General features: G+C 46.0%; 3 protein-coding genes across 6 annotated transcripts in view; all 3 read right to left on the bottom strand.

Moving 5' to 3' along the window:
* Positions 1–25359, bottom strand: part of LOC119842642 (zinc finger protein 239-like) — a 1225455-nt gene that overhangs the window by 42375 nt on the left and 1157721 nt on the right. The gene's annotated exons all lie outside the window — the stretch shown is intronic.
* The window catches only part of LOC119843367 (zinc finger protein 664-like), a 1158238-nt gene that overhangs the window by 124024 nt on the left and 1008855 nt on the right, over positions 1–25359 (bottom strand). The window lies entirely within an intron of this gene.
* Positions 734–24788, bottom strand: LOC122456610 (zinc finger protein 239-like). Its single transcript, XM_043497045.1, has 4 exons — positions 24615–24788; positions 11905–12444; positions 3286–4683; positions 734–862 (listed from the first exon to the last, which is right to left on the bottom strand). Exons 3-4 carry the CDS (start codon positions 4007–4009, stop codon positions 765–767), a joined length of 822 nt encoding a protein of 273 aa, XP_043352980.1. The 5' UTR covers positions 4010–4683; positions 11905–12444; positions 24615–24788; the 3' UTR covers positions 734–764.

Raw genomic sequence — 25359 nt, 5'->3', positions numbered from 1 at the left:
CTGATCCTCATTTGTATCGAAAGAGGTGCCGGGGCTCACCCCCAGCACAAATTAAGCACTGGCTGGGTGGCTAGTGCTGGTCGGGCACCCAGCTCTGAAGGCCACACCGCCGCCAGCAGCAGTGCCATAGGCGCCAACTCTGGACAGCCACCTCCCTCCCTCCCCCCAGCACCTCCCGCCCACTGGCAGCCCCACCGATCAACTCCTCCCCCTCCCTCCCAGCGCCTCCCGCCTGCCGCAATCAGCTGTTCCGCGGCATGCAGCAGGCCCCGGGGGGAGGGGGTGCGCTCAGGGGAGGGGGGCGGAACTGGGTGGACAGAGGCGGGGCGAGGGCTTGGGGAAACTGGGTGGGTGCGGGTGGGGCTGGGGCAGACCTGGGGAGGGGTTGAGCACCCCTGGGGCCCGGAGGAAGCAAGCACCTGTGAGCAGCGCAGAAGTAAACGTGGCATAGTATATAGCCACCCTTACTTCTGCCCTGCTGCTGTGGCTTCTGGTGCCTAGTGCTCAACCTGCGCTGGCACACGGGGGCTGCATCTTGCTGGAGCCCATGGCCATCCTGCAGCTCTCTGGCCACACCTGGCTCCCCCGGGGTGCCATTTCAGACTTTGGTGGGGGGTGCAACTTTAACCTGAAAACTAGATTTTTTGCAGATAATAACTTAGGCATTAGCTGACAGGAGCACTGTATCCAAGTCCTATATAAAGAAAGAAAATAAAATGTATACAGACACCAATTAAAGTCACATTTTAAGTTTATATGGAAGTTTAGAACAACCAGGAGACAATACAGCAAGATATTCCCAATCCCAAACCTTGAGGGATCAGTTCTGGAGCTTTAACACAGGGATCAGAAACACGTGTGATATTTTGCAGACTATCTTTAGGAGAGAGAAATAAAAATAAATAAAATCTGCTTACTTTCTCTAAGAGACACACTGTGTTACAGCCATTATCTACTCTATTTTATTCAATTGTTATAGACTCCACTTAACACTTATTTACTTAATTTTAACATACGCGAGTAAGGGTTTTTTTTTCTCCTTTATTAAGAACGGGAATTTATTTTTCTAATTATTTTGGCGTTTATGTTTACCAATCACAATCACGTACGTGACTCATGAACATTTGACTCCATCATTGCTATTCGTATCAGACTTGGAACTGCATTTATTGTCCTATCAATTCAAAGTTATTTTATAGATATAACTAAAAATACCATTTGAAAATAAGTGACCTGCATCTGCACAGTGTCTACAGTTATGTGTTTAGCTAATTTGTTTTGAACTGGCATTGATAAGGTGACTACAAGTTAAATTTACATTCTAGGAGGATACTATTATTTGATTGGACCACTTTAAATAATGAACGACAAAGCACACTATGGTAATAAAAGTAATAACGATAATTACTCCAGCCAAGACAAGTTAGGCATTTTAGAACTACTCAAAGAATTAAATGTAAGCATAAGAGAGAAATAAAATGATGAAATGCGCAGACCAGTTAAAAAACTAAAATAACAGCACTGTGATCCTTAATGAACTTGGAAAGAATAAAATTGCCTTGAAGTACCAAGAAGTAACAACAATAACATGCATGTGTGTGTGTGCGAGAGAGTGTTGGGGCAGTGAGAGAGCATGTGTGCTGGGGGAGTGTCTGAGAGACTGTGTGTCTGAGACAGTGTGTGTGTGTGTGTGTGTGTGTGTGTGTATTGGGGAAGTTTGAGTGTGCTGGAGTGAGTGTGTCAGCGCTCGGTCTCTTTAAGCAGAGCATTCAGGAGCCGGAACAGCAGCACCGGCAGCACCCACTCCGCACCCAGAGTCACCAGCACATACATGTGCCCCGTGACCCCAGCTCAGCAGAGCCCAGGTACGCAGGTGTGGGGGGGGGTCCCTCTGAGATCAGAGCCCCCCAGCTCCACCCCCACTCTGTACAGCAGACAGGAGGCAGGCTTCAGATCCCGAGCTTGGCTGGGGTGGCTCCATGGGGGTGGGCGTGGGGGTGGCAGGAGCAGCAGTGGCTGCAGACCCAGTGGAGCAGGGCAGCAGGAGAGGAGGGGCACCCCTGCGTTGGAGGAGTTACCGGGCTGGTCCAAATGCCACCCACTGCAGCTCCGTCTGTCTGCCCTCTCCTTGCGCTGCTGCGCCTACCTGGCTGCCTCTCAGCCCACTTGCTACCGGCAGGTCAGGTGGGTGGGCGGGACCAGCACGGCGCCCCCCTTAAGCACAGTGCCCAGCCCACCCACCCCACCCACCCATAAAGCGGGCCCTGGCTCCCTGCGCGGGTCACGGGTCTGTTTAATCCCCAACTCTGCCAGGTTGCCCACTATTTTCTGGTACACCGGGGCATTTCTGGTGCTCCGACTGACGTCAAATGTCTGGCTTGCCTCACACCACAGACTGATCAGAATCTGACGGTGGTCCCATGACCAGCGCACTGGGCTAAGGCCTTCTTCTTACCGGTGGCCATAGCTAACGCAGGAGACGGATCTCTCTGTCTGCAGCTCAGGGGTCAGAACACAATGGCAGGGTCAAACACCAAGCGGCCCATGGGATTGTGGGATAACACTAGTGGACTCTCAGAACATGAGTCTGAAGACCTGGGCCCCAGTTAAGTCCACACGGCAAAATGATGCAGTGTGAACCATGAGTTCCAATAGGGCTTGGGCTCAGAGCCACCCCCCCCCCCCACTTTTCGGATCCTAGGGCATGGGTCCCAAGGGCTTACTGGCCTGAGTCAGGCAAATTTGTGTATAGACGGAAGTGGGGGGTGGGGAATTTGGGCACTGCTGCGTAGACATACCCCACAGGTGGTGGTGGTGGGGGAGGGCTTGGGAGAGGATGTGCTTTTATGTCCGATTTTCTAAGCAAGTTGTTTTTAAGTGAGGTGAAACTTGGGGTATGCAAGACAAATCAGGCTCCTGAAAGGGGTATAGTTATCTGGAAAGGTTAAGAACCACTGATTTATAGGGTCTCTCTCCTGCATGGACTAGCTGATGTATACAAAGTTGTGAGCTGTGAATGAAACATTTCACACATTCGGAGTATGTATACAGTCGCTCTGCCATGTGGATCCTTTAATGTGAAATATGAACTGAACTCTGACGGAAACTTTTCCAATAGTCCAGGGATTAATAAGGGCTTTCTCCAACATGGGTTCTCCAGTGTGTAGTAAGATGTGACTTGTTACTAAACTTTGCTCACAAAGGGTGGCTTTTATGTTTTTTTCCCTCTCATGTGGATTCTCTGATGCACAATAAGATCTGAACTCTGAATGAAACTTTTTCCACACTCCAGGCACATATGGGGTTTTTCACCTGTGTGGATTCTCTGATGTCTAGTAAGGTTGGAACTCCGAGTGAAGTTTTTTCCACAGTCGGGGCATTTATAGGGTGTTTCTCCTGTATGGCTTCTCTGATGCACAATTAGATCTGAGCTCTGAATGAAACTTTTCCCACAGTCCAGGCATTTATGGGTTTTTTCCCCTCTGTGGGTTCTCTGATGTCTAGTAAGCGTTGAACTTCGAGTGAAGTTTTTCCCACAGTCGGGGCATTTATAGGGTGTTTCTCCCGTATGAACTCTCTGATGCACAATAAGATCTGAGCTCTGAATGAAACTGTTCCCACAATCCTTGCATACGTAGGGTTTTGCTTCTGAGTGGCTTCTGTGATGTGTAGTTAGTTGTGACTTATCACTAACTTTTTCCCCAGAGTCAAGGCTGGTAGGCACTTTTTCTCCTATATGGATTCTCTGGTGTCTCATAAGGTTTGCACTTCGATTGAAGCCTTTCCCGCAGTCAGGGCATTTATAGGGCGTTTCTCCTGTATGGATTCGCTGGTGCACGAGAAGATTGTAACTTTGAAGGAATTTTTTCCCACAGTCAAGGCATTTATAGGGACTCTCACCCATGTGTGCACTTTGATGAGTAATAAGTTGTGAGTTGTCACTATAGCTTTTCCCACTATCAAGGTATTTATAGGGTTTATCTCCTATGTGGGTTCTCTGATGTCCCATAAGGCATGACTTATCACTGAATTCCTTTCCACACTCAGTGCATTTATAGGGAGTCTCTCCTGTATGGACTCTCTGATATCAAACTAGGTTTGACCTCCGATTGAAATTTTTCCCACAGGCCTATATGGTTTATCTCCTGTGTGGATTCGGTGATGTGTAATAAGATGTGAGCTCTGAAAAAAAGTGTCTCACAGTAAAGTCATTTGTAGGGCTTCTTTCCTGTGTGTGGGTTCTCTGATGCATAATAAGGTTTGCTTCTGCCACTAAACTAACTCCCAGAGTCAATGCATTTATAGGGTCTCTCCTGTGTGAATTCTTTGATGTCCCATAAAGTGCGAGTTGTCACTAAATCTTTTTCCATACTGAACTGAAGCTTTTGCTGCGTGTTGTGCGTGTTTTTTTTCTCTCTTGAGTGTGGATTCTCTGCTGGACTGTGGTTTCCTTGAGATCTTTGCACCTTTTCTCACAAATAAGGGATTTAATTACTTCCTTCCACAATTGGTTTCTCTGCTGTCTCTCTGACCTGCAATGACTTTTACGTGATTTTCCCTGATCAACGCTCCAGGAAACATTCCATTTAGATCTTCCTGATAACATCCCATGCAGCTCCACTTGCTTAGGGGTTCCCTACTGGAGATTCTCCTCTTCATTCTCATTCAGCATCTCTTCACCTGCTAGGATACAGAGAGAATTCAGACTAGAGTCAGTCCCAGTGCTAGAGTCAAAGGAAATAAAGGGGAACAGCAAAGAGAAGAAAGAAAACACAAGAACTATTGGGGTTTTGAGAAAAATAAAAGTTACTTACCTGTCTGCAAGTTTTCCTTCTCTGAAGTGAGCCCCTGGTTCTCAGTGACCCATTACAACTGGTTTCAGAGTAGCAGCCGTGTTAGTCTGTATTCGCAAAAAGAAAAGGAGTACTTGTGGCACCTTAGAGACTAACAAATTTATTTGAGCATAAGCTTTTGTGAGCTACAGCTCCGATGAAGTGAGCTGTAGCTCACAAAAGCTTATGCTCAAATAAATTTGTTAGTCTCTAAGGTGCCACAAGTACTCCTTTTCTTTTTGCCATTACAATTGGGTTACTCCACTTCATCTTAGGAACATGGAGATCAAATAAAATAAATTTTTCTAGGATCCCAATGTTGTGCCAGAAGATGGAGGTGTTCTGTGAACATTTTGCCTCTCTAACTCTCAAGACAACTGCCCAAGTTGAGAAGACAAGCTCTAAGTTCTGATGAATACACTTTACAGAAGATTAGCCATCTCCAGGCAGGACACTTTTCCTACTTATGCATTTGGTATACAAAAAATGGAAACGAAGATTTACAGGAAAGCAGGATTCCCAAGGGGTGGGAATCCTAAGTTTTCTCCATCTCTCTGTTGGATGGCTTCATAGGGCAAATAAAAAAGGTTTGAGATTGTGACGTTATGAGTGTAATATAATATCTCATTGAAAGGTGACAGATCTGCTTTGGGTTTCAAGAGGGGGAAACCTTAAGCCATAAGGGTTGAGATCCCCAATCATTGAGTGGAGTCACCCTGAACATGGACATTGGACTATAACCTCTGGACTATTTCTAAAAGGACTTTTGGCCACTACAAACTCTTGTCTGCTATGTATCTGAACCTCAAGAATTGAACACAAGTCTGTATGTATATTGATCTTCTAACCAACATGCTCTCTCTTTTCTTTTTAAATAAATTTTAGTTTAGTTAATAAGAATTGACTGTAAGTGTGTATTTGGGGTAAGATCTAAGTTATTATTTGACCTGGGTCTGGGGCTTGGTTCTTTGGGGGTCAGGAGAACCTTTTCTTTTATATGATGAAATAAGATTTTCAGAATTTATCATCATATGTTTGACATATGCGTCTGGATGGAGGCCTGAGGCTGGGTACTTTAAGGGAACAGCATTATTTGGACTTCTGAGTAACCAGTGAGGTACTATAGGAGCTTGTTTTGTGCTGGCTTGGTAAATCTAAGTATTGGAATATCCACCAGCGTTTGGGGTTTGTTTGCCCCATTCTGTTTGCAGTTCACCCTAATTGAGTGACCTCAGCTGGCTCCCACGGGCAGCATCGTCACAGAGATATATCCCCTTCAACTGGAATTTAATCCAAAATGTATGTGGCATCTCTCATGGAGCACCAGAGCCCTCTTCAGAGAAGGGAAAACAATGGATGGGTAGATAATTTTTACCTTTCTTCTTCTTAGGTACCTGGTGATCTATGATCCATTACAGCAGGAAAGCAGCCAATACTAAAACCAATCTCCACAAACAAGAGGAAAACTTAAAACGTGAATAAAATTGAGCCAACAGGAGAAACAGCTCTTATTTGAGGGTTTCTTTTTCTTTTCTTCCTTCCCCCAAGATATGACAAAAAACCAAGAGAGAGAGCGCAGAACTCTTCGTCCAAATGCATTTCAGACAAACACCACCACATCTCTTCCCAGTGTCAGGAAAGAGAATACATTGAAGACCAGGGATATATAGCAAAATTACCTGAATGAAGCATTGTGCTGTTTTGGAAAGGAAATGACCTAAGCTAGCACTCTGACCCAATCAAGAACCTGTCTAGAAAGAGATCCTATATCTCCCTGGTTGTGAGACAAAATAGGATTCTTGTCCTGTCAAGAGCACCATGAAGATCCAGTTATCTGAATCCCTAGAAAAGCCCAGGTTTGTGGGAAGCTTCTAGATTTGAGCAGGAAGTCCATGAGTTCTCCTGAACATTCATGCTCCAGAAGGGAAAACCTCCCAGGTTTCAGGGGAAACGCCTGAAGTGCTGTGTACCTGGGAATCTGAGCAAAGACTATCCTTTACCAGGAGCAAGAGAATATGAGACAAAGCACAATATGGTGATAAAAGTACTAATGAGAATTACTCCAGCCGGGACAGGTTAGGCATTTTAGAACTCACTACTCAAAGAATTAATCTTAAGCGTAAGAAAGAAATAAAATTATGAAATGCACAAACCAGTCAAAAAACTAAAAGAACAGCACTGTGATCCTTAACGAACTTTGAAAGGATAAAATTAGAGAGAATATACGTGCTGTGCACATTTTGACAGGAAGTAACAATAACAACAATAATGTGGGTGTATGTGAGAGAGTGTGTGCTGGGGGGACTGTGTGAGGGAGAGTATGTGTGTGTTGGAGGAGTGTCTGAGAGAGTGTGTGTGTGCATGAGAGTGTGTTTGTGTGTGTGTGTGTGTGTGTGTGTGTGTGTGTGTGTGAGAGAGAGAGGGAGTGTATGTATGAGGGATTGAGAGTGAATGTGTGAGAGTGTGTGTGTGTGTGTTGGGGGAGTGTGTGACAGTGTGTGTGTGACCATGTGTGTGTATGCAACAGTACGCATGTGTGTTTGTGCATGTAAGAGGAAGTGTATGTGTGACAGAGTGCATGCATGTGTGTGTGTTGGGAGGAATGTGAGTGTGCCGGAGTGAGTGTGTCAGTGCTCTGTCTCTTTAAGCAGACCATTCAAGAACACAGCAGCACCCCCTCCGCACCTGGAGGCACCAGCACACACACGCTCCCCCTGATCCCACCCCAGCTCAGTGGAGACTGGGTACACGGTGGGGGGAGGGGGACATCCGACACCAGGGCCAAACACCAAGCAGCTCAGGGGATTGTGGGAGAGCACTGGTGGACTCTCCGAACATGACTCTGAAGACCTGGGCCCCAGCTAAGTCCACGCTGCAAAATGATGCAGTGTGAACCCCAAGTTCCAACAGGACTTGGGCTCAAACACCCCCACACACACCCTTTTCGGGTCCTAGGTCCCGAGGGCTTACTGGCCTGAGTCAGACAAATTTGTGTCTAGACGCAAGGCGAGCGGGGGGTTGGGCACGAATATGAGCCCAGACTTACATTGCCGTGTAAACATACCTTCACAGGATCTATCTACACTGCAAAGAAAACCCCGTGGAGGTGAGTCTCTGAGTCCAGGTCTACTGACTCAGGCTACGGGGCTGAAAACAGCAATGTAGACGTTCCCACTGTAAGAGGGGTGAGTCTCAGACCAGCCTAAGCAGGAACATATACACTGTTATTTTCAGCCCCGTAGCGTGATCCCAAATCAGTGAACCTGGGCTGACACTTGCTGCTGTAGTTTTTCTTTTGCCAGTGTCGATGTACCTTAAGACTGTCATCCAGTGCTTATCAGCCTCTCTATATGGCCCAGCCATCAACAAAGGGGGGACAAAGTGCCCTACTGAGTGGGCGTGGATTAGACAAGCAGCAGCAGAATGGGCAGGAAAGGTGTCCATAGACTCTCGTTTGCCAGAAGCTGGGCTTGGGTGACAGGGGATGGATCACTTGATCATTACCTGTTCTGTTCATTCCCTTTGGGGCACCTGGCATTGGCCACTGTCAGAGGACAGGACACTGGGCTAGATGGACCTTTGGTCTGACCTAGTATGGCCGTTCTTATGTTCAGAAGTCAGCATCTGATTTTCCCTACAAGTGCTTCATACTGCTGTAGACCGTTCCAGGCACTGCCATAGGTTGACTCAGGCTGAGAGAGAGGGCAATCAGCCTACGTGACACCAAAGTTACTTCTGATTTACACTGGGGCAGATGAGAATCAACCCCATGTGACGCCAAGCAGGGGGTCACTCCAGATTTACATGAGGTTGAGTGAGGGGAATGGGTCCCAAGTGACTCCGGTGGGATCTTGCCCGATTTAAACTGGGTTCAGCAAGAGGCGCACAGTGAGTTTCGACTCTAGGGGAAGTCTGAGAGCATATGACGAGGCACGTCTAAGATGCTTTGGGTGACCTCCCTGCATTCCCTCACCCCACCCGGCCTGGATGGTGTGTGTAACTTTAACACCACATTGTGTGGGTTTGTAATGCTTGCGTGATCCCCCACTTACTGTGCACCTCACACTTGATTTTGGGGCAATGAATAATACCTAGCTGTGACACAGCACTGTACATCAGCCCATTTCAGAGCATTTTGCAAAACTGGTCACTGTTTCTCTTCACGACTGCTCTACCGGCTTTTAACAAAACAAGCAGCAGAGCGACCGTCTGCCTCTGCAAGAGACAGGTGAACAGAAATGCCGGCCAGAAAAAGATTTCCCCTGTCCACAAGGGTTTTTCTGTCACAGATGCCTGGAAGGGTCTGAAAAGCTCTGGAATCGCAGCACTCAGGGTTGGGGAATTAACACCTGAAAGAGGCTTCCTAGATAGCCTCCGAGTCCACCAAAGGCCATTTGTTAGTCATTATACTAGACAAAAGATTCTGGACGGTTAAGAAACTGAAGTCTACTTTAATTATTCCAAAGACAGAAATGAAAAGCTCCCGCCCCAGGGCCCTGCTCAGCAAAGTGTGTTTCAGCCCAGCACATTGCTGCTTATAGCTCCAGCAACAGAGTTCCCTTCTACAGCTGGCAGAAAAGGGAAGAGAATTCGAGAAAGACGCTGTGCCCTGAGACAGGCAATTGGATGCTAGGTAGTCAAATGCCTCTGATTTCGGAATTAGGATATGGATGGTTTTGGGTTTTTTTTTTACTATGGACCGCTCTAATCAAGGCACGGGGAGAATGTCCTTCCAGTGTGGAGAAGGAGCCTACACTGTCCCATGTGGTGTTAGCTCCATACTCCCTGCTAAGAAGATCTAAGAGTCTTTTCCCTGTGTTCATTTGTTCATGCTTGAAATGGTCAGAACCCAGCTGAAGCTTCCCTGTCACTCAAATTCTCTCTCCAGTGTGGTGTTTAATAGAGTGTGAGCTGTGATTGAAACTTTTCCTACCATCAAGGCATTTATTGCCATGGTTCACTGGGGGACAGCAGAGGTCTTCAAGGGGGTATGTGAACTCATCTAGATAGTTGCCTAGTTTCACAACAGGCTACATGAGAAGCACTAGCGAAGTCAGGACAAACTAAAGATTCATAGAGACAATGACTTGTTGACACTGCTCTGTAGCTGACGTGTTGGGGGGTCATGCCGGATCACATGCCCCCCCCCAGAAGGGGGGGATGGGTGCGGGGAGGCATCAGAGGCCAGGGGCGATGGGGACGAGTGAGGGTCTGGGGGAGGCATCCAAGGCCAGGGTTGGTGGGTGGGAGGACAGGGGAGATAGCAGGCGCTGGGGGAGTGGGTGATGGGCTGGAGGAGGAAGCAGGGACTGGGGGGGGATGGGTAGGGGTCCGGGGGAGGCAGCGGGAGCCGGGGTGATGGGAAGGTTGGAGGGAGGTAGCAGAAGTCAGAAAGTATAGGAGGGCTGGGAGAGGCATCAGAGGCCAGGGGTGATGGTGGAGGGGCTGGGGGGAGGAAGCGGGGGCCAGAACATCAAAATACCAGTTCCCCTGGAGTGCCATTTTCCATAATGCTGGCCCTAGGAGGGCCGCCCTTAAGGGTGGGTGACATGGGTGACTGCCCAGGGTACTGTGGTCAGAGGGGCACTGTGATCAAGAGGGGTTGACTGTGGCGGTGGTGGCAAGGGGGGGGCTGCCATTGTGCCCCCACCCTCAGTAGTTACTAGTCACCTATGCATCTATATCAATGTTTCTCAATCTACAGTTGATGATTTATTTTATAATTATAGTGTAAAAATGAGAAAGGAAGCCATCTTTCAGTACTAGTGGCTGTGACCCTTTTGTATTTTGATGTCTGATTTTGTAAGCAAGTCGTTTTTAAGTGAGGTGAAACTTGGGGGTAGGCAAGACAAATCAGACTCCGGAAAAGAAAGGTTTTCAGTCTCGAAAGGTTGAGAGCCACTGATTTATAGGGTCTCTCTCCTGCATGGACTAGCTGATGTATACAAAGCTGTGAGCTGTGAATGAAACATTTCACACATTTGGAGTATGTATACAGTCACTCTGCCCTGTGGATCCTTTAATGTGAAATATGAACTGAACTCTGACAGAAACTTTTCCCACAGTCCAGGGATTAATAAGGGCTTTCTCCAACATGGGTTCTCCAGTGTGTGATAAGATGTGACTTGTTACTAAACTTTTGCTCACAAGTAGAGGCTTTTATGGTGTTTTTCCTCTCATGTGGATTTTCTGATGCACAAGAAGATCTGAGCTCTGAATGAAACTATTCCCACAGTCCAGGCACATATGGGGTCTTTCCCCCCGTGTGGAGTCTCTGATGTCTAGCAAGGTTGGAACTCCGACTGAAGTATCTCCCACAGTCAGAGCATTTAAAGGGTGTTTCTCCTGTATGGCTTCTCTGATGAACAATAACATCTGAGCTCTGAATGAAACTTTTCCCACAGTCCAGGCATTTATGGGTTTTTTCCCCTGTGTGGGTTCTCTGATGTCTAGTAAGGTTGGAACTTCGACTGAAGTTTTTCCCACAGTCGGGACATTTATAGGGTGTTTCTCCTGTATGAACTCTCTGATGCACAATAAGATCTGAGCTCTGAATGAAACTGTTCCCACAGTCCTTGCATACATAGGGTTTCGCTTCTGAGTGGCTTCTGTGATGTGTAGTAAGTTGTGACTTATCACTAAACTTTTCCCCAGAGTCGAGGCATTTACGTGGTTTTTCTCGTATGTGGACTATCTGATGTCTCTCCAGGTTTGAACTTCGATTGAAGCTTTTCCCGCAGTCGGGGCATTTATAGGGCATTTCTCCTGTATGGGTTCGCTGATGCGCAATAAGATGTGCACTCTGAAGGAACCGTTTCCCACAGTCAAAGCATTTATAGGGTCTCTCACCCATGTGGGCACTTTGATGTGATATAAGTTGTGAGTTGTCAATAAAATTTTTCCCACAGTCAAGGTATTTATTGGGCGTCTCTCCTGTATGGACTTTCTGATATCAAATTAGGTTTGACCTCCGATTGAAATTTATCCCACAGACCTGGCATTTATATGGTTTCTCTCCTGTGTGGATTCTGTGATGTGAAATAAGATGTGAGGGCTGAAAAAATGTTCTCACCGTAAATTCATTTGTAGGGTTTCTCTCCTGTGTGGGGGTTCTCTGATGTGTAATAAAGTGTGCTTCTGTCGCTAAACTAACTCCCAGTCAATGCAGTTATAGGGTCTCTCCTGTGTGAATTCTTTGATGTCCAATAAGGTGCGAGTTGTCATTAAATCTTTTTCCACACTCAATGCATTTATAGAGTTTCTCTCTTGTGTAGGTTTTCTGGTGTCTACTAAAGTGCAATCGCAAACTGACGTTTTTGCTGTGTGTTGTGCGTGTGTTTTCTCTCTCGTGTGTGGATTCTCTGCTGGGCTGTAGTTTCCTTGAGATCTTTGCACCTTTTCCCACAAATAAGGGATTTAATTACTTCTTTCCACAATTGGTTTCTCTGCTGTCTCTCTGACCTGCAATGACTCTCACAAGATTTTCCGTGGTCAACGCTCCAGGAAATGTTCCATTTAGATCTTCCTGATAACGTCCCATGCAGCTCCACTTGCTTAGGGATTCCCTACTGGAGATTCTCCTCTTCATTCTCACTCAGCATCTCTTCACCTGCTAGGATACAGAGAGAATTCAGACTAGAGTCAGTCCCAGTGCTAGAGTCAAAGGAAACAAAGGGGAACAGCAAAGAGAAGAAAGAAAACACAAGAACTATTGGGGTTTTGAGAAAAATAAAAGTTACTTACCTGTCTGCAAGTTTTCCTTCTCTGAAGTGAGCCCCTGGTGCTCAGTGATTCATTACAACTGGGTTACTCCTCTTCATTTTAGGAGCATGGAGATAAAATAAAATAAACTTGTCTAGCATCACAATGTTGTGCCAGAAGATGGAGGTGTTCTGTGAACATTTTGTCTTTCTAACTCTCAAGACAAATGCCCAAGTTGAGAAGACGAGCTATAAGTCCTGTGGGAATTCTGCGCATCTGTATTTTCCACTGAATGCATCTGATGAAGTGAGCTGTAGCTCACGAAAGCTTATGCTCAAATAAATTTGTTAATCTCTAAGGTGCCACAAGGCACTCAAAGGTGCCTCCTTTTCTTTTTGCGCATACAGACTAATACGGCTGCTACTCTGAAACATATCTCCTGTAGATTTTTTTCCCCCCCCCAGAAAATACTTTTCTGCCCGAGAACTGCTGCAGTTTAGCCTTTTGCCCACCAGATGCCGCTGTGGTGCCAGAAAGGCAACGGGCATGAATGCAGCTGGCTGTTCTGGCGCTACAGCGATGCCTGGTGGGCAAAAGGCAGAACAGCAGAACATCGGGGGCAAAATTTTCTGTGGGGAAAAAAAGTTCTGTATTAATGCAAAAAGAAAAGGAGTACTTATGGCATGTTAGAGACTAATAAATTTATTTGAGATAAGCTTTCGTGAGCTACAGCTCATGTCATCGGATGCATCTTAGTCTCTAAGGTGCCACAAGTACTCCTTTTCTTTTTGCGAATACAGACTAACACAGCTGCTACTCTGCAACCTGTATTAATACAGTAACTCCTCACTTAATGTCGTCCCGGTTAACGTTGTTTTGTCCCTGAACTATTAGAGAACATACTCATTTAGAGCTGCGCAATGTTTTCTTATAAAGTTTTTTGACCGTGGGGGCTTGGAACCAGGGTGGGCTGGCAGCCCTTCTATCAGCTCCCCTCTATCCCAACAGTGCCTCCCGCCCCACAGATCAGCAACTCCTTCCTCCCTCCCTGCGCTTCCTGTCCACAGCAATCAGCTGTTTTACAGCATTCAGGCGGCTCTGGGGGGAAAAGGAGGGAAGAGCGATGATGCGCTCGGGGGAGGGGGTGGAGTGGGGGCGGGTCGGAGACAGAGCTGGGGGTTGAGCACCCCCTTCCCCACTCCCTGTACTTTGGAAAGCTGGCGCCTGTGCAGCCGTGCATGCGGCATCTGGAGAAAGGAGTGGTGCACTCCAGGGGGATAGCTGGGTTCGTCATCGCATTCAGTTTCCCCAAGGAGTGGTTCCAGCTGCTGCCCTGTGTCTATTGTGTCTCCTCCCTCCCTCGGTGCTGCCTTGTAGCGTGAGGCTACATTAACAACAACGTATTAACCCTTCAGGGCGCAGCCGAGTGCTAGTTCATCATTTAGCAGCCAGGAATTCCCTGGGAAATATCCCACCTGATATCAATATGGTTGTTCTAGGAGACGTTCAGGGAACGCATGAGCAGGTCCCCAGACAATCCTCTGATGAGAACTTGTTTAAAACTTATACTGCATATAATGTCTTTTATATAATGGCGAAAAAAAAATCCCTGGAACCTAACCCGCCCGCCCCCCACCCCGCCATTTACATTAGTTCTTATGGGGAAATTGGATTCGCTTAACATCATTTCGCTTAAAATCACATTTTCCAAGAACATAACCACAGTGTTAAGCAAGGAGTTTATGCTTCGTAGGGAATCTACTGGTCAGAAACAATTATCAGAATCTTTTTTTTTCTTTTGGTCTTTATTGTTACAGACATGCTTGCCGAGAGACATTTTGAAATAAATTACCAAAATAATTGAAACTGGCATAATTATATTGTATTATTTTGACAAATAAAATATGCAGAATTTTGCAGAATTATAAAATAATGTGTGCAGAATTTTAAATTTTTTGGCGCAGAATTCCCCCAGGAGTAACGTTTTGATGAATAAATTTTACACAAGATTAGCCATCTCCAGGCAGGATACCTCATATACTTATTCATTGGGTACACAAAAATGGAAATGAAGGTTTACAGCAAAGCAAAGTCCCAAAAGGTGGGAATCCTAAGTTTTCTCCATCTCTCTGTTGGAGGGTTCCATGGGGGAAATAAAGAAGGATTGAGACATTTCCCCTTCAACTGGAATTTAATGTAAAATTTGTGTCGGGTCTCATGGAGCACCAGAGCCCGCTTCAGAGAAGGGGAAACAACGAATGGGTGGATAATTTTTACCTTTCTTCTTCTTAGGTACCCGATGATCAAAGTTCCATTACGGCAAAGAAGTAGCCAATACTAAAACCAATCTCCACAAATAAGAGGGAAACTTAAAAGATCAAGAAAATTGAACCAACAAGAAAAACATAATAGAGAGCTTGTTTTTTTTCTCTTATTCCCCCAAGATATGATGAAAAACCAAGAGAGAGAGTGCAGAACCCTTTGTCCAAATGCCATTTCAGACAAACACCACCACATCTCTTCCCAGTGACAAGTAAGAGAATATACTGAAGACCAGGTAGCCACATGGCAAAATTATCTGAATGAAGCACTGTGCTGTTTTGGAAAGGAAATGACCTAAGCTTGCACTCAGACCCAACCAAGAACCTGTCTAGAAAGAAATCCTATATCTCCCTGGTTGTGAGACAAAATAGGATTCTTGTCCTGTCAAGAGCACCATGAAGATCCAGTTATCTGAATCCCTAGAAAAGCTCAGGTTTGTGGGAAGCTTCTAGATTTGAGCAGGAAGTCCATGAGTTCTCCTGAACATTCATGCTCCAGAAGGGAAAACCTTCCAGGTTCCAGGGCAAACGCCTGAGGTGCTGTGTACCTAGGAGCTTGAGGGACACCTGGAACAGACATTTCCTCCAGCCCAGGAAGATCAAGGATGTTGAACTGCCATATCTAGGAATCTGAGAGACCAGTACTGAAAGTGGTCTGAGAAAAGGTGTGTGTGTGTGTGTGGTCCATCATTTTCAACAAAAATGAAAATGATGCCACAACTGCCTGTCCCCTCCGCCCCCTCCAACCCTGTATGTGTTCTGCCCCTACCTCTGTTCTGCCCCATCTCCCACATCAATTCAGCCCCTCCCATCAATTCTGCCTCCCCCCGCCTTTTCCTACAGCTCCAGAGGTTCTTTGCCCTGTGAGGCACTGTACCTCAAAATAGCAACCTGTATCCCCCATATGCACCACTGTCATGTAATTGGGATATTTCATACAAAGCATGCCATATAAGATATGAAAGGTCATGATCTTCTGAAACCCATTGTTCTGTCCAAATATGTGTACCATTAGTGTGTATAAAGTTATGAGATTGTGATATGGCTGTGTGAGTGAGAAGTAACACAGACAGGACAATACACTGCTGCTGCCCCCTTGAAAGCTATGGGGATGAATCCGCATCTCCATTATGTTTCTGTCTCCCCGAGCTCAGGTTTGGAGATTCAACTCTGTCTCCCACTGGAGCTAGGGAAGACGGAGCCCACTCCCCCAAAATTGAGGCAAGCAGGGAAGAACCTGAGCAGATGCTCAACAGGGCACATCACAGATGTGGCAGTTTCCAATAACCAAGGGAAGAAGGGATCCCTTACCCAGCGAGGTCACTGTCTCGTAGTTCTCCTGTATGACGTCCCTGTAGAGGGCTCTCTGAGCGGGGTCCAGCACAGCCCCCTGCCCCTGGGTGAAATACACAGCCACTGCCTCGAAGGTCACCGGCATCTGAAACAACAAGAGTCCCCCACTCAGCACCTGCTGCCCCAGCCACAAACCCACTAGTCACGTGGGAGAAGGCTGATAAAATGGAAGCTCTCGGAGGTCACAGAAGAGCAGAATCTCAACCCCACCCTGCTCAGAGCAGCCAGGAGGCTTCAGGGTGGGGAGAAAGAGAGCTTCTTGTCCCTCCCAGCCAACGGAGGAGGGCAGCGGCTTTCCTGTTTATCACACACCTACTAGCCAGAGGCTGGTATGGGAGGGCAGAGCCCTCGAGCAGGATCCAGGGACAGGAATCCCAACCCCATTCCCAGCAGCTGGGTGTGAGGGGACAGGGCCTCTCCCCTGGGCCTCACTGCTGGGTGCCCCCTTCGTATTTCAGAGCAGCCTCTGCCTGGAGGGTTCAGACTCCAGAACTGGGAGTCTGGTCTGTTTTCCCAGTCTTGTCTGGTGGGACTGTTCCCTGCTCCACAAATGAGGGAATTTACCTTCCCCATGGGCTTGCTCCAAAAATCAGGCCCCAGATTGAACACATCCCAGCAGTTTATCCCATCCAGTAACCCCCTACATTTTCTCCCCCGGTGTATTTCCTGCCTCTGCCCCTCTAGACTCTTCCCCCCCCACCCCAGCAGCTTCCTGAAAATCCCCAGCCTAAGCCAGTCATTTTCCTTCCCCATCCCCTGGGAGGATGGGACAACCTCGAGCAAAACGTGGACATGATTCTGCAGCCTGTCAGGATGAGCAGGGCAACTGGGGATATTTCAGAAGGGGCTTGAGTCCATTTCACACCCACTTCCATCTTGGTTCTTTCCCTGCAGACAGAGGCTCTAAACTCTGGCAGGCTAGGAGAACGCTGGGTCACTTTATTCCAGCGCAGACCTGGCCCCTCTCACCAGGACTAAACCCACCAAGACATTTTTAGCAGCTCCCAGTAACAGAGTCTCTGAGCCAAACGCTAGAAAAGAGCAATATCAAAGGGGCTGCTTTGGAGGATTCCCCTAGACAATGTCCCGCTGGGGCAGTGCGTCCACCCAGCCGTGCGAGTATGCAGCAGAGACAAAAACTGGCTTTTCCTTCCTCTGCTCCTCGTCTTGCTCCCAGGAAATCATTCTGCCCAGGGATGACGCAGGGAATAAATCTGGGCGGGCCTAGGAGCTGGGAACCTCTCTCCTCATTTACTGCTCCTGCTGCCCTGCTCAGTCTCTCTCTCCCTTTGTATCTCCTTTCCCTTCTGGCTGCGGGGGAGATCCTGTTAGTATCCCCTTCAGTGTGGCCTGCCCTTCCTGCTTTCATAACCAGATCTGCTCCCACAAGTGCTAACTGGTGTGTGTCACCAATGACAGCAGCATCTCTGGGACTCTCAGACACACGGGGAGCAGAGATGGGGAGGGTGTGGGGGGGGGGACACGCACAAGTGGGAAACTCAGACAAAAAAGGGGTGGGAAAAATCCAAGTTCTGAGGAGATTTTTACATCAATAATCAAGAAATAGAGGGCACATGGCAGAGTGTGGGGAGATTTGATAGGAGAGTAGAAGAATTAAGGAGAAAGGGGTAGAAAGCAGTGGTTTTAGATCAATATGCCATCAAGATAAAGTTGAGAATGTCTGAGGATATAGTGTTTTAATTAATATCAGATAATGAGAGAAAAGGGGCAAGACATAAAAGGGGTATTAAATCCATTCTAGATAATTAGACCCTGTCTCCCACATCCCTTCTGGGGAGTGAATCAGAGAAATAATTTCCCTCCAAAACACGAAGCTGGTACAGTCAAAAAGGGTGGGGAAACCCGCTCAAATCTGAGAAAGGGCTTATATTAATATTTGAGAACTACAGGGGGGAAAATGGCAAAAATGGAGGATTAATATTCAATAAAGGGGAGACAAAGGAGAAAATCTAAGGGAATTGTATACAATCATTTGATAACTAGACAAAGAAAAAGGGGTCAAATTTGCAGGGATTTTATAGAGTATCTGATCATTCAAGAGCGAAAAAGATCAAAAGATGAGAGATTTTTATATGATTATTTTACAATTAAAGAGAGAAAAGGGCAATATGTGAGGTGGGCTGTTATGATAATTGGGCCCACAGATTTATGCTAATTGGGATCTCAACTGTAAAAAGTATGTGAAAGTTCATAGAATATAATGACCTATAATAACAAATGGTGATGGCAAAAAGGTACGAAAGGGAGACAGAGTGAATTAGTCTCCAAAAAAGGCCTCCTGTTATAACTCAAGGACTGTGTTGAAATCCTGCTTCGTGAAAACAGAAGACGTGGAATCAGAAATTAATTAACTAAATGGACATATATTAGGCCTCATTGGTGGAAAAATAATAAAGGGATGTGTCCACCCATCACTCCCTTTTTGGGTCCTTTTCTGAGAAGAAAAGATGGAAGAACAGATAGAGGCTACTGGAGCAATGCTTCACCATCATGGCTGCCACTCTCACCATCTCTTGGGACTCTAGACCTTCTTCATCCTAATCCTGAGACCAGGGCCAGCCCTAGACCAAATTGCATCCCAGGCGAGGAGTGTCTTTGGTGCCCTCCATTCCCCATTTGTTAAACTTTATTGCACTTGTAGCCCATTTCGCACTCTTCAAGTCTTAAAACACAAGTACACATTCACAATGACACAATAAAACAAGGTTCACAATATCGCAGCTGGGCTCTCACTTCACTTCAGTTCATTCTTATATCTCACAGACTGACTAGCGATGCCCTGCCCCTTATCTACCCGCGACGGCGCGGCTGACAACATTCTAGGAGGCTGGAGGAAAATTCTCAGAACGTCCGGAAGGTTCCACAAGATTCTACAAAGGTCCAGAACATTCTAGGCGGTTAGTGAAAAATGAATCCACATACGGAATACCTGAAACATGTTACTTCAAACATTCTATTTTCCCTTTTGTCGCTAACAAGAAAAACAGCACGCCCAAGCCTGGTGTCCCCCAAACCCAGCACCCCAGGCGGTCACCTGCCCCCAAATCCGGCCCTGCTTGAGACATGTCCTGACCAGCCCACACCAGAAAGCGGGATCCAGATGACATTGGAGCTGATAGGGATGATAAACAGCCCCTGAGATTAAACAGGCTTGGATTTTAACAGCCACAGCAACAACTAACTTCTTCTCTTTTACCCATAAGACCAATTATTACCATCTTTGATACTATGAAACCAAGGGATTTTTCCTTCTAAAAACTGTCCCCAACTAAAGGGAAAGGGAACAAGGAATCTTGTTAAAAGGAAAGCCTTAATTAATACTTAACATTTCAAATGCTTTAACTTTTTTTCCTTCTTTTTCTTTATCTTTTACAGTAGAACCTCAGAGGTGCGAACACCAGAGTTACAAAGTGACCAGTCAACTGCACACCTCAGCTGGAACTGAAAGTACGCAATCAGGCAGCAGCAGAGACCAAAAAAAAGCAAATACAGTACAGTATCGTGTTAAATGTAAACTACGAAAAAAATAAAGGGACAGCAGCATTTTTCTTCAGTATCGTAAAGTTTCAAAGCTGTATTAAGTCAACGTTCATGTGTAAACTTTTGAAAAAACCACACAACGTTTTGTTCAGAGTTATGAACAACCTCTGTTTCCGAGGTGTTTGTAACTCTGAGGTTCTACTGTATAAAAGGATAAAATGATTTTTTAATGGTGTGTTTGCCAAGGTACTAAACAAGCGAAGGACTCTGTATTCCAAACCCTGGATTATGTTTAACACAATTTCAGGTTACACAGTGACGGGGTTACGTTAGCACTTTTAACCCATATTTTCCATGTAAATTAATACAACAGCCCCTTAGGACAATCCCAGGTACGTAGAGAATCCCCTCCTTTTCTACAGGTCCTAGAGGCTCCTCATTTCTATCCTCTAGGCCTGGCTTGACATAAGTAACTGCCCTCATTTCTTAGTGGGCATAATTGGGACGGTGAATGGAAGGTTAAGTTGTAAATAGGGGCTTGACAAACAGTACGCTGGGAGTCAGGATGTCTGTGCTAACAACATCTTGATGAGAGAGACTATGGAAAGATAAACCTGGAAGGTAAAGATCAGGTTGCACCTGAAAACCACATGGACAGAGCATGCTGTATAGGGATTGGCTCCTACAAAGTAACCAAGCCAATCAAAAAATGTGCAGTGTAATGTATAGCAATGCAATGTAACGTTTAAATGTCTATAAAGGAAGAGACTGACCACATAAACTTTGGATGTATGGTACGCCCTACACCCACCCCCTACGCTTGTCGCTGTAGGCAAAACAAAGGAACCTGTGTCAGGAAATCCAGAGTCAAACGGAGCATTTTCGATCCCAGAGAACTGGAGGAAGTGTTCTCTCAGAACTGGACAAGGTGTTCTGGATAAGCCAAATGGAAAAGGTCTTGGAGTGCATCCCAACACATCCCCACCTGCTCTGTAACAGGAGGCGGGAGGCCAATACTAATCCAGCTGCATTCTCCACTTTAGATCCCCCCCATTAGACAATAATTAGAGAGCAAACTCAATAACTTTTAAAGAGATTTTTGTAGCAGTATATAACTGAGAAAGAAAATGAGGAAAATCTGAAAAGATTTACATAAATTGGCTAACTAGACTGGAAGAAAGGCATTATCTGTGGGGTTATATATTAATAGTAGTTATTTAGAGAAACAAATAGCATTTATGCAGCTAATATATTAATAATCTATAAAGAGAAATGGATCAAAGTCTGAGGGGATTTTATATCAAAATCTTGTGACAAAAGGGAAAAAATCTGAGGGGTGGAACAATAACTGATATTGGGAGGAAAAGGGGCAAAATCAGAGAGAATTACAGTATATTGCTACATTGGATAATTATAAAAAAGAGCAAAACTGGAGGGGATTTATATTAATGTTATCTACAAAATCCACATCAAAAGAACGTTATTAAGGTTGCAAAGCCCAGCACTCAGAGTTAGGCAGGGCCAGAATCAAGGGAGCATGGGCAATGTTAATTCTGCCCCCTTGTGTGAGTGCCTTATGAAATAATCTCTAATGATAGGATCACACATTGCACTGTTCAATAACACAGGATCTTGCCTCATTCAGTCCTTTAAAACCTGACATCTCTGATGGAACAAACATGTCCCTGAGAGCATGTTAAGATTGAAGAAATTTTTGGCATCTGTAGGATCCCTTTCCATTCATGTCTTAAATTTGTAAAATCTCATGCTTCAGGGCCAGTCACCTGCAGGGGCCAGGAAGGAATTACCCCCTACTTATTTTAGGATTTTTGGGGGGGGTGTTTTCTTTTCCCTCTCCTTCTTTTGAAGCAATGGTTCTCAACCAGGGGTATGTGTACTCCTGAGGGTACGCAGAGGTGTTCCAAGGGTATATCAACTCATCTAGATATTTGCCTAGTTTTACAATGGGCTACTTAAAAAGCACTAGCAAAGTCAGTACAAACTAAAATTTCATAAAGACAATGACATGTTTATACTGCTCTATATACTATACACTGAAAAGTACAAGATTTATATTCCCATCGGTTTATTTATAATTATATGGTAGAAAGAAAGCAATTTTTCCATATTAGTAGCTGTGACACTTTTGTATTTTTATGTCTGATTTTGTGAGCAAGTCGTTTTTAAGTGAGATGAAACCTGTGGGTATGCAAGACAAATCAGCCTCCTGAAAGTGGTACAGTAGCCTGGAAAGGCTGAGAGCCACCACTCTGAAGCATCAGAGAATTGGAGATGGGACACTGGGCGGGGTGGGCGAGTCCTCAGAGGTGGTACTGAGAATTCTTTTTCTCAGGTGCTTGCTCATATGCTCCAGGTCTAACTGTATTCAGGGTCAGGAAGGAATTTCCCCCCAAGTCAGGTTGGCAGGCATCTTCATTTTTTTTTTTTTTAAACCTTCCTGTGCAGTGCGGGGAGCGAGTCGCCTGCAGGATTCATCTGGATATATCTCAAGTCAATTCACTAAAACAACGAGGAGTCTGGTGGCACCTTAGAGACTAACAGATTTATTTGGGCAAAAGCTTTCGTGGGTAAAAACCCACTTCTTCCAAATAATTCTGTTAGTCTTTAAAGTGCCACCAGACGCTTCGTTGTTTTTGTGGATACACACTAACACAGCTACCCCTCTGATAGACAATTCACTGCCACTGCAGGGCCCTCCTGCTCTTAGTCCATAGCTTGGTCTCCTGAGGACTGTAATACTGTGGTCTAATTCTGGTTTGGCGTGGAGGTGGCTGGGTGGGGTTCAGTGGCCTGTGAGAGATAAGAGGTCTGATGGGATGATCTGGCAGTCCTTTCTGCCCTTAAACTCCATCAATCTAGGAGTATTCCACATCTCCCAGAAAATTATGGGGAATATCACACAGGCGCTAAAGGAGTTAGATTTTTAAAAGAAATAACAACCTCCAGCGAAACTCCTTTGTCACCCTTTCTCCACTCACTCCTTTTTCTCTACACCTCTTATGTTTCATCCATCCCCTCCCTAACAACCCATCCTCCGAGGCACAAAGAGACAGACTGGGACCTGTTCATGGTCCCATACCCATTTCTTCTCCTGAGTTGGGACCCTGTAGCAAATGCTAGGCAGAATGACAGGAGCCACTCATTGCTGTCAGGAGCGTAATATCATCCGCCTCCCCCCATCCCGACTTTGTACTATGTACTATACACCAGAACCTCAGAGTTATGAACAGCTCGGGAACGGAGGTTGTTCGTAACTCTGAAATGTTCGTAACGCTGGTGGCTCTTTCAAAAAGTTTACAACCGAACTCTGAAAAGCTATGAAACTTTAGTCGGGAGAAGGAAAATGCTGCTTTTCACCATCTTCATTTAAACGAACCAAGCCCAGAAACAGTTTCCTTACCTTGTCAGAGCTTTTATTTAAAAAACTTTCCTTTCCTTTTTTTAGTAGTTTACGTTTAAACACAGCACTGTCCTGGATTCGCTTTTTATGTTTGGCTCTGCTGCTCCTTGATGGCGTATTTCCGCTTCCAAATGAGGCGTGCGGTTGACGGGCCAGTTCGTAACTCCGAGGTCCTACTGCAATCACATATACAACGAGGAGTCCGGTGGCACCTTAAAGACTAACAGATTTGTTTTTGTGGCTACAGACTAACACGGCTACCCCTCTGATACTTAATCACGTATAATGCTCCATCAGCTGACAGAACTTTGCCCCCCCTCCGATTTTTTTTCCAAAATGATGCCTCTGATTGCTACGAACAAACTCAGATCCACACAACAGAACCACTAACCCAGGAACCTATCCTTGCAACAAAGCCCGTTGACAACTCTGTCCCCATATCTATTCAGGGGACACCATCATAGGGCCTAATCACATCAGCCACACTATCAGAGGCTCGTTCACCTGCGCATCTACCAATGTGATATATGCCATCATGTGCCAGCAATGCCCCTCTGCCATGGACATTGGTCAAACTGGACAGTCTCTACGTAAAAGAATAAATGGACACAAATCAGACATCAAGAATTATAACATTCAAAAACCAGTCGGAGAACGCTTCAATCTCTCTGGTCACACGATTACAGACCTGAGAGTGGCTATCCTTCAACAAAAAAAACTTCAAAAACAGACTCCAACGAGAGACTGCTGAATTGGAATTAATTTGCAAACTGGATACAATTAATTTAGGCTTGAAAAGAGACTGGGAATGGATGAGTCATTACACAAAGTAAAACTATTTCCCCATGTTATTTCTCCCCCCCCCCCACGGTTCCTCAGATGTTCTTGTTAACTGCTGGAAATAGCCTACCTTGCTTGTCACCATGAAAGGTTTTCCTCCTCCCCCCCGCCCCCGCTGGTGATGGCTCATCTTAAGTGATCACTCTCCTTACAGTAAAAAGAAAAGCAGTACTTGTGGCACCTTCGAGACTAACAAATTTATTAGAGCATAAGCTTTCGTGAGCTACAGCTCACTTCATCGGATGCATCCGATGAAGTGAGCTGTAGCTCACGAAAGCTTATGCTCTAATAAATTTGTTAGTCTCGAAGGTGCCACAAGTACTGCTTTTCTTTTTGCGAATACAGACTAACACGGCTGCTACTCTGAAACCTCTCCTTACAGTGTGTATGATAAACCCATTGTTTCATGTTCTCTCTGTGTGTATATCAATCTCCCCTCTGCAATTTCCACCAAATGCATCCGATGAAGTGAGCTGTAGCTCACGAAAGCTTATGCTCTAATAAATTTGTTAGTCTCTAAGGTGCCACAAGTCCTCCTTTTCTTTTAGCGAATACAGACTAACAGGGCTGCTACTCTGAAACCTGTCTGTGCAGAGTCACTTTCCTGCCCCCCGTACCCCCTTCCCCACTTCTCTCCCTCATCACCTGGAGTCTCCGGCTGGTGTCAGGGGCTGGCTCCACACCAGAGAAAGTCCCCACCCGGGCTGCGCACAGAGTGGGGTTAATGCCGGTCTCTCCCCAGCACAGACCCCACTGGGGGGGGGGGGCAGCAGCTGCTCAGTCCCGGCTCCCGGCTCACAATGGAGGATCTGACCCAGGAAGAGAAGCAGACACAGATTGGTGCCGCCTTCCCCCGTCTGAACGAGAACCAGAGCCCTACGGATAGGCCAGCTAGTGACTCGCCCCCTCCCTCCACTCCACCCCCCATGATACACACAACTGTGCCCGGGCAGGAACCCTGCCCTAATACTTCTCTCTCTGTCCTTTCACTCCAGAAGTCTGCAAACAAAGCACCCATAAAATCAATGCCCCTGAAAAACGTGTCCCCTGCATGAGGAAGTGAATTCTGGGGGAGGCTGCCCATGGGTAGGGAAAGCAGACCCCCTTCCCCTCCTCTTTCCTCTCCCATCTGCCCCACACAGGGTGGGTGGCTGCCATGTAATGGATTAATGACTGGGAAACACAGGCATTGAGAACTGGCAGTCCCAGGAAATCCCCACCACCCAGCTACAGACAGGTCCTTATATTTGCCAAATGCATTAATTTAAAAAAAGGGGAGAAAATAGTCTAGATCAGTGCGTCTCAACCATTTTCCACTGAATGCATCCGATGAAGTGAGCTGTAGCTCACAAAAGCTTATGCTCAAATAAATTTGTAAAAAAGAAAAGGA

This window comes from Dermochelys coriacea, chromosome 14 (genome assembly GCF_009764565.3).
Source record: "Dermochelys coriacea isolate rDerCor1 chromosome 14, rDerCor1.pri.v4, whole genome shotgun sequence".
NCBI classification, from domain to species: Eukaryota; Metazoa; Chordata; order Testudines; family Dermochelyidae; genus Dermochelys; species Dermochelys coriacea.
This window is presented reverse-complemented; position numbering and strand designations above follow the sequence as displayed.

Coding starts and splice junctions, on each gene's coding strand:
- LOC122456610 (XM_043497045.1), bottom strand. CDS start 4,009: ATGGGACATCAGAGAACCCACATAGGAGATAAACCCTATAAATACCTT. Junction 863..3,285: donor ACCCCATATGTGCCTGGAGT/GTGGAAAAAGTT, acceptor GTCTGCAAAATA/TCACACGTGTTTCTGATCCC.